At 34.8% G+C, this 15,743-nt stretch overlaps 1 protein-coding gene and 1 long non-coding RNA gene across 2 annotated transcripts in view; one reads left to right on the top strand and one right to left on the bottom strand.

Moving 5' to 3' along the window:
* LOC116180087 overlaps nt 1–15,185 on the bottom strand; it is a 98,757-nt gene extending 83,572 nt beyond the window's left edge. The window contains exon 1 of the mRNA XM_031499919.1: nt 14,795–15,185. Within this exon, the coding sequence (XP_031355779.1) occupies nt 14,795–14,864 (70 nt within the window). The 5' untranslated portion in view covers nt 14,865–15,185. The remainder of the gene's footprint in view (nt 1–14,794) is intronic.
* LOC116181304 lies at nt 5,899–6,787 on the top strand. The gene is made up of 3 exons (XR_004147233.1): nt 5,899–5,990; nt 6,370–6,628; nt 6,684–6,787. It is a non-coding gene; the product is annotated as an uncharacterized LOC116181304 (long non-coding RNA).
* Nucleotides 15,186–15,743: the final 558 nt, after the last annotated feature.

Genomic DNA, 15,743 nt, shown 5'->3' with positions numbered 1-15,743 from the left:
CAAAACGACTCTAATAGCCCCTTTCGATTTCTCGATTCTTTTCAATTTTGTGATTTGAATGGGAACTCTCGATGCTAACGTTTCGCGAAAAGGACGTCATTAGTTTAAGTGTATGTATAAAAAAAACTCGATTTAGAATGTAGACGATGAAATATGTAGATTCAATTGACTTTTATGTTAACAGAAGACGTATGTCGTCTTTTTGTCGACCAAAAGCAACTCTTGATGTGACTTAGGTTCTCTATTTATTGGCGGAATTTGTGAATATTTGTTCATAATTTCATCCATAGGCGCAAGTTAATAAAGTAAAGTGCGCCATAAAGTATGTTTAAATAAATAAAACGCTGCGATTTAAGAAGTTTATCCAATTTCAGTTTTATGTACGCGAACGAGCGTAAACATTTAGAAACTTTGCATTTTTCAATATTTGATCCTTAAAATGAGGCACGCTTCGAAAACTTTAGCGGCATTCTGTTTACTTATAGGATATAAATTTCACGTTTTCGGCAGTAACAAAATCTTTTCGATATTCGAAAGGCATTTTACGCATACTTACACGGCGGCGTTTCTGTATAAATGACTTTAGCATCAAGGGCGACTCTGATGTTAATGTAGTTAACGAAGTAACGGAGACATTGTCCCGAATCATTTGTAGGCACTACAGACTTCAGCCGTTAGCTTAAGTGACAACGCACCAGAATGTAGATGAAAAAATAAAATGTCGCAGATTGACTTATACAAAAAGTGTATCACATATTATACTATACCTAGTTTGCTGCATTCCCCATCACTGCGAAGCTTTATCGCTCTCTAAGGGTTCATTTATTCCCTTCCTCTTATTTGCTAAATCAGCATTAAGTTTATTACACGCGCTTTAAGTATACCTTTGGGAATACACTTATTGATGTTTTACAAGGTTTACTAAAAACATAAATAGGTGTCCCCTTTCATCGTAGAAATTGGGAGTACCCTATTTCCCGTTCAGTTATATCACAGATGTAATATTTATTTAATTTCTTCTCTCCCTGCACTCGTTTATCTGTATCTATTGATATAAAGAAAGCGGAAAGCAGTAGATTTTTTTAAAATTTAGTTTTTGTTGAAATCTTGTGTGAGGATTCGACTTCGGGCCGGCAACGAGTGCAGACGTGCTTTTTAGTGAGCGCTGTTTAAGTAACTTAGAAACGCGAGGCGGGTCCAGGCATAATTCAAACTTTCGAAGCTCCAGCGAAAGTTGTCTTTATCAAATCACAAATAACGCGCGAGGATCTAATTAAATTGTGAGGTCAAGGCAGTGTAGGAATCTCCAACCAACATGACACCAAGGGCGTAAAGATAAGTGCTCTAGAATTAAAGCCAAAATTAAATTGAATTAAAGGGGACGCAAGTCACGAGGGTAATTAACCAAGCCGATTGGATAAACAGGGGAATTGCGAAAGGTAGCGCTCATACACACATAGCATACAGACTAGGGAGTAACAATGTCCGGAACCACTACGACAGCGTGGCGAAGGCAGTAAACCTGATAGGGGAGGTATCAAAAGGGGAGGAACAAGGGTGCTGGAGGAAGCGAGAGAGGCCGCCGTCCATAACAAATATAGTCTGAGCGTGGTATCCGGAAGGAGTGCGATTTTTGAGGGTTAGGAAACGGAACTGACCGGCTAGTCAGGGAAGAGTAGGTGAAACAATCCAGGGCGAATGCAAAACCGTATAGGGTGGGCGCCAGACAGGCACAAAATCTTGCCAAAATGAAACTAAAAATAAAACAAAAATGAAGAACCATACGATTTGCAAAGCTCTGGCACTAGGGGGTTCTGGCTTTTTGTCTGAATAATCAGCAATAGCTAACATTATAATTATTTATTTAATTTCAATACCAAAATAAATTCCGTATCTAAGTAATATCAAGATTATATCGGGGATCCAGGTGACTACTTAATTAATTAACTAAAGCTTGGTTGGCATATATCGCGGCCATACCAAAATATTAAGGTCGAGCTTTATTAATTGGTGAAAATAACTTATGTATTAAATCGTGTATGGTCTGAATTGCTGACAAAGGGCTTTTCTGACTGATAGTCGGAGCTAAAATCTAAGAAAAGCTTTCCGTTTCAATGCAAGAAGCATTTCATGTAACAATTGAGTTAAAACCATTACCCCCTTAATTCGATCCCGCTGAATCCGAAAAGTCCGACTCGAAATTCCAACCGGAAGTGAGTTATTCGAGCTGGTATCCAAAATAGCATCAAATTTAAGAGTTTTTCTGCTTTTGGTCATATGTATGCGATCCAGGTGTCTATTCCTATGTTTTCAGATGTGTAGAGTACGATTAAACACTTCAAAATAAATTTGGTGCATTGAAACACAATTAAAATGACATTTTTAACGAAAATTCAACAAAAGTCAAGTGTACAGATAGGTATACGTTCCGAACGCTTTCTCTTTCTCAGTCATACCTAATTTCGTACTTAAAATGCGAAAACCTTTTTTTTTTGTAACGACAACCCCTATCCTTTGTTGACCAATGGAATCCACTCTGAAAAATAAGGGTAGTTTAAATGAACAGTTTTTTTTGTATAAAGGAGAGTAAATAGAAAATTTGTACAGCTTTATAGTATTTTTAATTATTACTTGTCTTTCATTTAACAGAATCGTCAAGAAACAAATACTATCCTAGTTGTCAGGGAATTGATGTAATAGAACTATACAGATCATACAATCCGTGGCTGGAGAGGGAGGGGGGGGGGGTGTATTCATTAAAAATAAAAAAGGTTTTTGCCCTAAGGCGAGTAACTTTAGCGCATTTTCCATGTATTCGAATGCATAAAGAACGAACTAAGTATCCTCAAACATGAAGGAGTAGATAAGGTCTCGGACGGACGGACGGATAAAATGGCCACAATAGCGCCATCCAACATGGGTTCGAAAATGCACTAAAAAAATTAGACTTTCGCAATTTCGACTCTGCGAAATTTGACATGAAGTCCTGAACCCTCTGTATAAACTTTTTGAACTGTTATTACATATTAAGTAAGGTCAATTCCTTATTTAACCAAATCCAGAAAATAATGTGTCTATTTTATGTTTGCTTTATAAAATGCAATTTATTTACTGAAGGAGATCATTTCCAAAAATTTCGAAAAAATGTATCAAATGCTTGTTTTCTCTTTCGCACTAATGTTGTCGCCCACTAGCTGCTCTCTATCTAGCATTGAGACATATCGAAGGTGATTAAACATTTACTAACATAACATTACATTAAAATCCACAAAAAGAACAATTTTTTTTGCCCAAATTTTGTTTTTGTACGTTTTCGAACATTTTAAAACAAATTATGAATTTTTTTTCGATACATTGCTTCCCATCTTGGCGTGTCCTGGTTTTTCTACCTTTAAATCCTGGATTTCAAAATTTGGTGATGGAAACCCTAACGTATAGGTACACGGGGTTACGGATAGATCAAACATTCCCATAATGAGTGTGTTTGTTACACGCAATAAGTACGCACAAATATCTAAAGAGGGAAGTTTCTCCCAAAAATTCACTTCTGCTGTGAAAGGGCCGCTCCCAAGAAAGTTTACTGTTTGGGGGTGTAAAGAACTCTGCATCAACACTAAGCAGTGTGGATGCAAGAAAGAGCCCTGGGTGGAAATGTAAAGCGCAGTGCGTAAATGGAAACAGGTGGGGATGATGAAGAAAGAAAGAATTTAATTGACTAAACGAATATCCTAAATACCTGTTCAAAATGCTTTTGAGCATTTAAACGTGGTCTGAATTTAAACATAGCACAGCATCTAATGCACATTTCCACCTAATTTTTCGATTTTTGGAGAATTTTCGTTAAAATATGACCTTTTAATGGTGTTTTAATCCACCAAATATATTCTTAAGTGCTTAATCGTGCTATACGCCTGCAAAAACAGAGGAAATAGACACCTGGATCGCGTACAAATGGCCAAAAGCAGAAAAACTCTTAAATTTGGCGCTATTTTGGACGCCATCTCGAATAACGCGCTTCCGGCCTTTTCGGGTCAAATTAGGGGGGTAACGGTTTTAACTTAATTGTTATATGAAGTGCTTCTCGCATTGGATTTTCGCAAAACAAGACCCGACCCGACTATGACTATATTATCACTAATCTCAATCCAAACTTACAATTTCGTATCGAAAAAAACAAAGTATTCAATGCTTTAGCTTAAAAAAATAGCACCGTATTAAATTGAGCGCGTGCGATTGTAATTCTTTCCCAAGTTAATTGTTTCTCCATCCCCTAGCTTCCAACATCATCACGCTAAATAGCGAAAAAATCGCCCTGTATTTACACTAAATTGCGATAATTAAGTTCCTTTAGTTTATTGATATATACGTCGAAACAAATTAATTTTAATTAAAAGCGTAAAACGCACGAGACCATTAACTATAGTTGATATTTTGATTAATTTCAGTTGCAATTATCCAGGATAAACGTTCCGCCTCAGACATCAAACTTCAGCTTCTCATCTTAAGTTTGTTGCCACAAGAGAAATAATCTAGAAGCAATTATCTAAGTTTTTACTACTAAATTGTGCTGGAAATATCATGAGGTAACATCTGACACGAGCATCACTTTATATGTCTCACTATTAATCTTTGACGCTCTATTCTAGAAAGCTACTTTCTGAAAGTAATCATTTGCGCTTAGTATATTATTGTTTGTGATTTTTACTTTAAATGCAGCATTTTTCGAAGATATCAAACGCGCAATGTGAAATGAAATTGAAAATTATTTTCTAATGAATTTCCAGACCATTATAAGTACATTACGCAGTAACATTTTTCCATTTCCGCTAAATTTCGTTATTGAGAATGGAATTTTGTTGAGTATGAACTGTTCTGGACAACAGATTCTAAATTAAATGCGGGTAGTATTTTTTATTATTCTTCCAGAACATGTTAATTCGCCAGGTTACAAAGCTGTCTTGGACTAAAGCGTCATCTGCTTTATTCTTTCTTCTTTGATTTTGAGTTGGTACCACTACAATGCCAACAAAATCGCATTGCGATACTGTTCTTTACTGAAGAGTTTATATTTCTCATCGAGCGCCATGACACAAATATTTTCTGAAACTATTAGTAACTTCACTATTTTTTTAGTGGTTAGTAGTTTATTTACGTCAATTAATTTAGTGAAATTTTTCATGAACTAGATTGGCGTTAATTGAACGAGTGCGTTTTTCTAACTGTACACCTTCACACAAAGCATCCTCACCTTGAGATACGTACTATCGATTTTGTATAAAATATTCTGTCGTACCGGTTAATAATTTCAATCACGCAATGTTTAATAAGGCGCGATATTCATCATTTCGAAAATCTCACCCTGAATCGTTTGCCAAAGTTAAAGGGTCGGTTGTGGGTACTACCTCATTGTCCAACCAAATTTTTTAATTATGTCCCTGGCCGAGGTTGAGCATCGTGGTATCAGATTCCGTCAGTTGCATCTCGTAGTATAAGGAAAATTCAGGGTGGCGTTCGGTAAAAGAACCAGAATATGTTCTTCGTAAAAAGAATTTAATATGGCAATTGAGCGAAATACAACACCGTCGCTTTCAAAAGCTCTACTGTAAATTTGCGATTGAAAGCAAACGGGAGTGGAATGAATGTCGACATATCCAACATAAATTTCTAACGAAAGACATTCTATCAACACGCTGTACAAAGAAAGATCTTTTAAATAGACATATAACTGAAAATGTGCAACGACACAATTTTTTTCATGCCTCTTACTTTATGTTCACCTACAAGATATACCTACCCGAGGATCTATAGACCGTAACAAACTTCCCAGGTTTCAGTACACGCAATTTAGATATAAATTCTTCAACTCCTCTATCAGTTTATTCATAATAATTTAAAACAGTTTATTATACCTTGCAAATATCACAAATGAAATGTCATTTCAGATGACCTACAACTAGACCAAGCATTTCGCGCTCGATCGAAACATCAAGGTAAGCTGACAAAAAAATTAATTAATTCGCTATAAATGAGCCAAACAGTCCCCTCTATCCTTGTATTGGGTGTGAATATTTTTAATTACACATAACCTGAGCTTGAAGGAATAAAATTTTGTAATTAACTGTATATAATGTATATTAGGTTTTGTAAATGTATCATTTGTTGTAAGTTTAAACCGAGGTTTAAATTTAGAATAGAGGAAATGTACTTTGACCGGAGAAAGGTGTAAATGTGCAGCGGGGAGAGAGGAACGGTAAATTTTAATCAGTGCGAATTAAGTCGTTGTGGTCGTTGTAAGCGCAGGTTTTTAACGCGTACCATTTTAACGTTGAGAAATATTTAAAAAGGCGTCTAAAACTATTGTCGTTTTAGGACAATAATACCCAATCAATAAGTGTGAAAAAGCGACTGCCAACTAATCGAATCGCTCAGCGCGGAAGAAATTGCATCACCATTTACGTGCAATATACTGTCCATTTATCCGAGGAGACTGCAGCGAAGGGTTGCAGATTTCAAAGCAACAGGACGTGGCCATCGACAATTTGCGAGTCGTAGAAAATTCCACGATTCGACATCGACCGAATCATCAAGTTCAACAACTCCAGCTGAATAAAGAGACTTCATTCATAAGGTAAAAGACAATATTCCTTTATACTAATTAAAATCCAACGCCCTGCTTATTTTAGAACTTTGCGTGGGAACTAATGACAATTTATTTACGAAGTTCGAATTTAACCCGGAGACTGAAGTGCTGAAGTGTTTTCAAAAATTAGAATTGTTTAGGTTTGGATAGTTTAGGTTTAGGTTTTTTTATTGTGTGTTTAATTAAAACAAATGTATCCTAATTAATGTATTCTTTTGCAATCGTAATTATTACAAAGATTAACAGGAACAAATAGATTCTGAAATTCAAATGTACACTGAATTATAGTCCGGGCGAGAAATTCAGTAAAGCGCATTGTAAGGTTTCTAACGACAAATCGTGAGACAAAGAATTTTAATGTGTTTTTAGGGTAATTGGACATTGACTAATCCGATTTTGCCTGTCACCACCTCGAAGTCCGGCTGGTAAGGCCTCAAATCAAGATGGCGGTCAAAATGGCGACTAAAACACACTTTAACATTTTAACAAGAATGTCGTCATGATTTTTATGTAACACATACGTTTTTCCAGTTATTACTATTTTATGAAAAATTTTGAAACCAACAAAAATTAAGATAGCGGCTGAAATGGCGCTCCCAATACCAAGTTTTGTGGTAGTCTTGATTTAGTTTACTTTAAGTGAGCAAAAGAATTATAATTTGCTTGAAAAGTGCCTGCTTAAGTGAAAAATAAATACAGTACCTTTATTTAAACTTTTTAAAAAATGGCATGCAAAATGGAGGGGACAGTATCGCGCTTAATTTGACCCTTTGTATGCGATGTATAGGATTAAAATAATTATTATTCGTTTAAATTCATATTATTTATTACCGTATACAAATTCTGCATAAAAAATAAGTCGAAAACAAAACATAATTTTAAAAAATTAGAAATGAGCAAAAACATCAAGAGGATTGATTTTAATTCGATCGGTGATATACCGACGACTGTTTTTCAAACCTCAAAATTGATACTCTTTGGATGACGTGAGCGTTTTCGTTCCGGAATAGATTTTTTCGCCTTTCAGTTGCACTTAAAATAGTATTCCAGTCAATTAATTGCAAAGGGGACATTTTTCCGAAGGCTAATGCGATTTCCATTTTTTGGACATGTTAAAATTTCATTAAATATCGACGTTTTAGATCATTTTAAGTAACTTTTAAAGAAAAATTTGTTTACTACTTTAGAAATAACTACATTCGTCTCTAAAAAGGGTCCACTTTCTTCTCTAGTTGTACAAATAACGATTTCCATCTGTACGTACGTGCATGCGAGGTAACGGGTTGACGGTTTTTGTTCAAATTTTGAATATGTTATTAGTCATACGGAAACGAAAACTAACAGACCGGATTTTTGAACAAAATTTTTGAGTGCCGCAACGGCATCGAACTTTTTTTTTCAAATAGCAAACTAAATTTTTTATTAAAGTATTTTAAAGACCTTATTTTTCTGTGTGTAACCTACAAAAATTGTGCCAGGTTTTATCATAAAAAAACGGAGAAAAAAAAATGTCAAAGTTAAAAACTAAAAAAAATTTTTCGCAAAAACAGTTACTATGATTTCGTTAAAATTTTGCAAATGTACATTAGGCATAAAGAATGTAAAACTGTCAACCACTTTTTTTAATATCTTTCTATATCAGTACCCTCTACCTAAGGATAAGTTGTAAAATTTCATTCTTATCCTTTCGTATCGTTTGGATAAGGAGCTCTGTGTTTATAGACTTTAGACATATGAATTATTAGTAATGTGTATTAGTAACACAAACAAGAGTAAAAAAAAGCGTTTGAAGACGTTAAACGGTGAAGAGTTGAGCTAGGAAGCTGTTCTGTCAAGAATTTGGCACATTTTTGAAACTAGTTAAAACTTGCCGGACGTTTGTCGCATCTGTAGCCAGCAGATTCGCGTTGTCGCCGTGTTAGAAGGTCCTTAGGTAATTACCCGCGTGTTTTAAACGCTGTGTAAACAACATTTGGCGTTCTATTTGTAAAATTAAATTATTAATACTTCTCTACACTCAAAAAAATTTCGATAATTTGCTATTAAAATATCTTATTAAAATATATAAATAAGTCATAAACATACCGGCATTTTGGGAACCATTTTGATTTATTTTTTTCGAAAATTATTATTAACAATGGCGGATAGACAAAACTCATTTTGACCAACTTGTACCACTCCCATATAAAAAAATGCAATGTTTCCCTCACAATTAAAGAAATTAGTTAACCCAAGTTTCTACCGCCATTTTGACCGCCATCCTGATTTTTTTGACTGCACATTTTTTTATAAAATAGTAATAAATAGTACCTACAACGTATGTACTAGATACAAATCGTGATAATATTTTTGTTTACAACAAGAAAACGATCTGATAGTGGGTTTTAGTCGCCATTTTGGGCGCCATCTTGATTTGGGGCTTTAGCAGCCGGATTTCGAGGTGGTGATAGGAAAAATCGAATTCAGCAGGGTGCAATTACCCTAAAAACACTTGTCACCAAAATGTCTCAAGATTTGTCGTTAAAAGATCCAAAATTGTCGCCCGAGCTATTGTGACAATTGTCAGTGTAATTCCTCCAGGCATATTAGAGTATCCATTTCGGTAGTAATATCTTGCGAAGATCAAAATTAACTTAATCATTCCCTATTATTTACCTATTTATTTACCTGAGCTAGTTGGATGGAAGTATAAACGTATAATTAAAGTCTCGAAATACTTCCACAGACATCGACGCCGAGAAACAAAGGATAAGAACCGTCCGTTACATCCTGTGAACTCTGTGTATGATAACTACATGGTGCAATAGAATGAACATTGGTTTTAACCCTTATCAACGTCCCTACTACCCCAAAGTGCATCTTTCCTTTTCACAAAAAATCGAAATCAACGGAAAATGTGTTTTTCAAGAGTAATGGCGGACATGTCACGAAAACACAGTCACAAGCTAGGAACGCCTTATCGACGCATTTATTCTCAAGAAGACTGTTTTGCTTTAGTTTTTGTACCAAGAAAGAAACGACTAAAGAATTCGTTGCGCTGCCTGTCACTTTATCGGCCTCATCTAAAACACAAGCTTTCAAAAAATCTTTCACCTGTTATATTACACATTTTTTCGAAAAAAACTGTGATTCATTTTTTAATCATAACTCGTTTATTTTTATTATAGAAAATGCATTAAAGGACCATTTTGTAGGTTTTTACAAAAGCTACAAGGCTATTTACATCAAGTTCCTTTAAAACTTTTAGTTTTAAAATGGGGTGAGCTTAAAGGGCTAAAACAAGGTAGTGCTCGCATATACATACACCTTTTAAACGTTTATATCTCACTTTGTCGTACAGAAAATTCCCGGTGAGGAAAATGTTTCGAATAAAAAAAACTATAATTGGATGCTGTAAGCATTTTTTATGGATCTCCAGTTGTTTTGTAGTTATTTTGAAGGGAAGGAGGTTTTTCACAAAATTGCAAAAATTCGTTTTTCACTTTTAGTTTAAATTATTTCAAAATTAAGTCTTTTAAACTGGTCACACTTCTAGAAGGTTATTAGAGAAAACTGCGAAAGGGGAAGGACTAATTTTAATTAGGGTGGTAATTAGAGGGTTGCTTGCGCTTTCTTTTCGCTGAAAAAAGTACGGATCTACTGTATTTTAATTGTAATTCACTTAATTTTTATGCTAAAGTTTGTTTTTTAAAAAAAGAAGAAAGCTTTTTTAATACTCGAAATATTCTACGATATTCTCGCATAGTTTTTCCGAAGCACATTTTACATTGAAATAAGTTACCAAAAACCATATCGCACACAAAGATCTCGATCAACTACCCACTAATTAATTCTATACTGTTGAGCTCCAACTTGAAAACCGAAATTTAATTAAATTTTGTTAATGTAACTTATTGTTCCTTCAACAATTTACTTTACTTCAAATATGCAGACTGTCGCATTCAGAGCGTGATACGATTGTTACATTGTAATTAAGTTAATTGCTTGCTCTAGATTGGTTTGTAATGACTGAAAATCCGATCTAATGAAACTTTACTACATCGCTTACCTAAGTGTAACCAGAAATTCAATTTATTTGTTAAACACCGAGAATTTGCATCCTTGCAATACCATATAAGCTGTTAATACTGATGGCATTACGTGTATAAGTAGTTAATGAGGAAGATCGCCACGAAAGATAAACTTCACAACGAAAAAATCGGCGGCTACCATTTAGGGTGAATTCATATTCGCAGCATAGGAATATCAATAATAAAATTGAAAGTTCATCATTCTATCCTTGAAAAATCACCCTAAACAGTCAATTAGCCTGGTACAGAGTAACTTTGATGAAATCACATGAACACTGTAACCACTATGTAAATTGATATTATTTATAGGAAGGCTCAACGAAAACTCCCCCCCCCCCCATGTTTATTTTCTTGCAGTTTTTTAGTTGTTTTATATCCTAGATAGGGAGACTACTTCTTTTTAAATAAATGTTCTTACTTGTAAATATTATTTCTATTCAACTTGCTTCTGAGATCTCGATACCGTAAACCACTTACAATTCAATTGGGCTGGATATTGGAATGGTTTACTCTCGGCGATACTCTGTTTCAGTTTTAAACCGATTTGAGGCGATCGATTAGTTCGGTCGCGTCTCATTTAAACAGTTCGATTTGATGCGATACCTAAAGCTTCCTTTTTCCTCGCTCACAATATTTATGAAAGTATCTATAATCCTCTCCATTTTCTAGCTCAACAATAAAGTACATAATAAAAATGCTAATAGCAAAAGTTATAGCCAACCTTGATGGGTTATATTTTGTGCTAATCGGGACCCAAATGACGGAAAGGCTTCAAGTTTGAAGCTTGATGCTCAAAATAACCCGTCCGCGCCGAAATAACGCAAGAAATTTAGTTAGCGATAACCCAAACCTTCATTTGCAAAGAAATATTATATTATATTATATTATATTAATTATATTACTTAGTTATTATTTTTTTTTTACGAGTTAGTTACTTCATTAATTTTTACTCTCTCACTTTATAATTTTGTCCTATTCTAGGGTTTTGTATTACACCTGTTTGGACAATAAAGATTATTATTAAATATTCTTCTTCATTGTAAGTACGCCATTTGCATGTAATCTTCTTTATGTTACGGCTAGTATTTTATATTGCAAATTGCGACCTATGTAAAGTTATGAGTAAAGTTTTCTCACGTTGCTTCTCAGCGTTGGCTAGGTAACCGAATCTTACTACGAGTAAGGCGAGGCCCTTCAGGCATAGTTGAGTTTTCTTTTGATTTTATGAAAATTCGGGAACCGAGCTCACTTCTCTGGATGACATTCCTTTTTAAATGAAGGTAAGCGTTGCCTTTTTTATATTTTAGTTGTATTTGGCCATATTTGTACGCATTTGTGTTCGGAACATCAATTTGTGGAGACTTTTGTATTAAAATTAAAATTAAAAGCCGATGCTTCGGTTGTGAATTTAGGAACAGAGAACAATTCTCCTATGTATGGGGTGTTGCATTTAAAAAATGCCCACTTTGCGTCAAATCTCAGGAAAGGTAGTTAAACAATATTTTTGAATATGCCACTGTATTCTACGTAAAAATATTGCGATGCGAGAGTAGAAAAGTTACTGAAGAGGAAGAGAAGCTATCGAAAAGTAAATCCCACTTAATCTTTAGCTAATTAAAACACGCCCAAAAATGGAGGATTGTTAATGAGGGCGATCATTAATTAATTCTCATCGGTTAATGTTTTTAATTCTACCAATCCATGGTGTTTTCCAAAACCACACAATTAAAAAAAACATTTCATGCTACGAACTTTTCTCAGGGACTCGTTACTAGGCCAAAGAAATTGGAATAATGTGCAAAAGGCAGACTTCATTTCCAACACGGTTTAAAATTTTATTACTGAAATTCCACCACCAACGACTTTTTATCGGACAAATTAACTATCTAAATTTCAACGCCCTACACTTTCAAATAATATTCCAAAACCAAATCGGATTTACTTTTAAACTCAGAATCTAACACATTTGCAACGAAAATTCGAGAAAAATGTACAAAATTTCAATCCAATCTGATGACCTCTAACGTTACCGCTGTACGCAATTGAGCTTTTGTCGTAAAACTTTCGCTTCGTCATTAATAATCTAAAAAATGTAATTCTAATGTCATTCTAGTGTGATGCGAACACTCGGTATTTAACAAATAAATTAAATTTCTGGTTACCCTTAAGGTAAGCGATGTAATAAAGTTTCATTAGATCGGATTTTGAGCCATTACAAACCAATCTAGAGCAAGCTTAATTATAATGTGTCATTCGTATTACGCTTTGAGTATCGCCAGTCTGCATTTTGAAGCACAATAAATTGTCGACGGAGCAAAAAGGTACATTAACAAATTTAATTGAATTTAGGTTTTACCGCAGTATAGAATTAATTAATACGTATCCTGAGGCACTTCAACGATAGCTTGTGTGAAATATGGCCAATGGTGGTTAATACCTACGTATTCGTACTTTAATTAATAGCATGGATTCGGGGGAGATTTGTAGAGATGTACTATGTCAGTTTCATAAATCATAGTGCACTTTCCAGACAGTATCTACGGATTTCTATGGGAAACAGTGATATAGGGTACCCTGAAGTAAAGCAATCTAAACCTTTACGGATTTAATCGTGCTCTTTCACCATGAGGGTTTCAGTAATTTGAAGGGCCACAACGTTGATTAAATGGGGACGAAGTCGCTATTTAAAACTGAATAGTGTGTTGTGATTTTTTCATGTGCTCGATTTTCCGTCGTCTGTGTCTGTCTGTTCTATCGGGATCTCCATAAAGAATATATACAGCCGAGACTGCGTAAAACAGTGCAGATATCGCGAAATCCAAGAGTACTACGCAAAATATCTCCCTGAAAGCCGATCTGTAGAAATTATACGTGAGGAGTTGAAAATTTCCATCCGTTTGGAGGTCAGAGACTTGCTTCAATTGCAGTAATTACTTTTTATTGCGAAATACAGTGAACGGAGTTAATACTGAATAAACTTCTCTATTTGCATGCGAAGATTTGAACGTTTAGTAGATATAGATTTCTTTACGCTATTATTATTGTGTTAAATTTATGTGTTTAAGAAAAGTGAGGTACAGAACCTGTCAGCGTTTGTGTGTGAAGTTAAGTTATCGCAAATGTTTGTACGGCCAGATTAGTTAGATTATTAAAAGAGAAAAACTGTAGTAATTTAAGATTTTTAATATTTTTAACTATCGACCGCCTGAGTGCGGGGTAATTTATCCAAAGAAGCTTTGTAAGGTTTTCTTTTAGGAATTTCGTTTTAATTTTTCATTTCATGGCAAATCTTTGAAATTAAACATTCAAATCTAAAGGAATAATACAGTCCGATATTCAGAGCAGGATCTTCCTTGCAAATGCAATGATATGTTATTCGCTCTGTAACAGAATTAAAAATTCTATGATTTGGGCCCGAAGCGCTAAGGGGTGAAGGTAATGAAATTTTACTGTGAACGAACGTTCAGGTACTTGTACCTATATCTAACCGAAAATTGCTTGTATTCAATGCGTAACCTTGTATCCAATAAAAATGTATAATATTGCAACTATGCTATTAAAACGAACTAGATCAACAATATTGAAAATATATCGTATGTAGCACGATTGTCCATAATTAAACTGAGTAGTTGTCAGAAACATGTAGAAATAACGAGGGCTTACGTGTATATGTGAAGAATGTCTTAAAAATAAATATTAAGTGGGCAGTCCAGTACTTGTTACTCTTGTTAACAAACTTATCGATATAAATATGTAGTACATCAAAACATCTGATCTATTTTTAAGCAAAAATTTCTGCGTTCATTCCCCTTTAAACGTAAAGGGTGGAGAACTCTTAGTAATGGTTATTAAACTTCGACCGCTCTTAGTAAAAGAATTTATGACAAGAATTAAAACGTTGTTAGTAGGACAAGCAATTTTCTTGATAACTTTGACAATCCCTTTTTCCTGGTTAATTAATTCTTGTAATGTCCCCGTTTTTTCAATCGCAATTTTGGCGCAACTGAAACAAACGCCGCACAACAATAATTTCCCTTATAAGTTATAGAAAAAATGCGTACTCAAAAAAATAGTAGGTACTTACCGCTGTTGTTGTTAATAACATTTAAAAGTGCCGCGCTCGTGAGACGAGTTCTCCTCAGGATCCAAAACATGACCTTTGGAGCACCGAAAACGTACTGGCGTACGACACGAAATAAGCGAAAAGGGGTGGCGTGCGCCAGGTAACTTCCACCCCGACGTCGACGGCGCTCGTTCGGGCTTTCAGTTTAGGTACCACCACACACGCAACCGATGTAAAACTTTTTTGGATTTCGCATGTATAATTCAACCTTTAAAAGTTTGTAAATTTGCATATTCCGGTATTATATCGTTCAACCTTGGAGAAGTTTTGCAAAATGTGGAAAATTTGTTAAATTTATTCCATCCCCTTAGCGTTATACAGCGGCAACAAGGGCAATTAAATACCTAGTAGGTGTTCATTTCATAAATCAAAAGAAGGGTACAAAAGAAAGGGTGGAGGTATGATAATACCGTTCCCGCTCGACAAGAGAGACTTTGCGTGTAAGGGAAAAATTTATTGTAAGCTAAATGTGAATTACTAGTAGGACTTGGGGGGAAAATAAAACTATAGGCGCCATCTACCTGTCGCAATTTTAGTACAAGTTATCTGTTGAAGAATTCTTTTATGGATTATTAGGGAGACTATCCTGGAGGCATATAGAGATAAAGATTTCTACTGTCAATATAATATTTTCTCTAGTGGCATATTTCTAAAAATCTAAAGCACGCCTCTACAATAATTTTAGGCGTTCAGCAATTTCAAATACAACATCGAAAATCTCTTCATTTCACATCGTTCGTGATTCTATAAATCTTGAAATAATGGTGTCAGGTCATTTAGCCTAAAATGATACGACTGCTACTGCCAGCGCCCAGCAGTGGCATTAGTTGATAGTCTATGACATTGTTTAAATTAATGCGGGATGCGATGTTCCTTTTTGAAAATTTCTAATTCTCAAACGATTTAGAAC

The sequence above is a fragment of the Photinus pyralis genome, unplaced genomic scaffold, assembly GCF_008802855.1.
Source record: "Photinus pyralis isolate 1611_PpyrPB1 unplaced genomic scaffold, Ppyr1.3 Ppyr1.4_LG9, whole genome shotgun sequence".
NCBI lineage: Eukaryota > Metazoa > Arthropoda > Insecta > Coleoptera > Lampyridae > Photinus > Photinus pyralis.
This window is presented reverse-complemented; position numbering and strand designations above follow the sequence as displayed.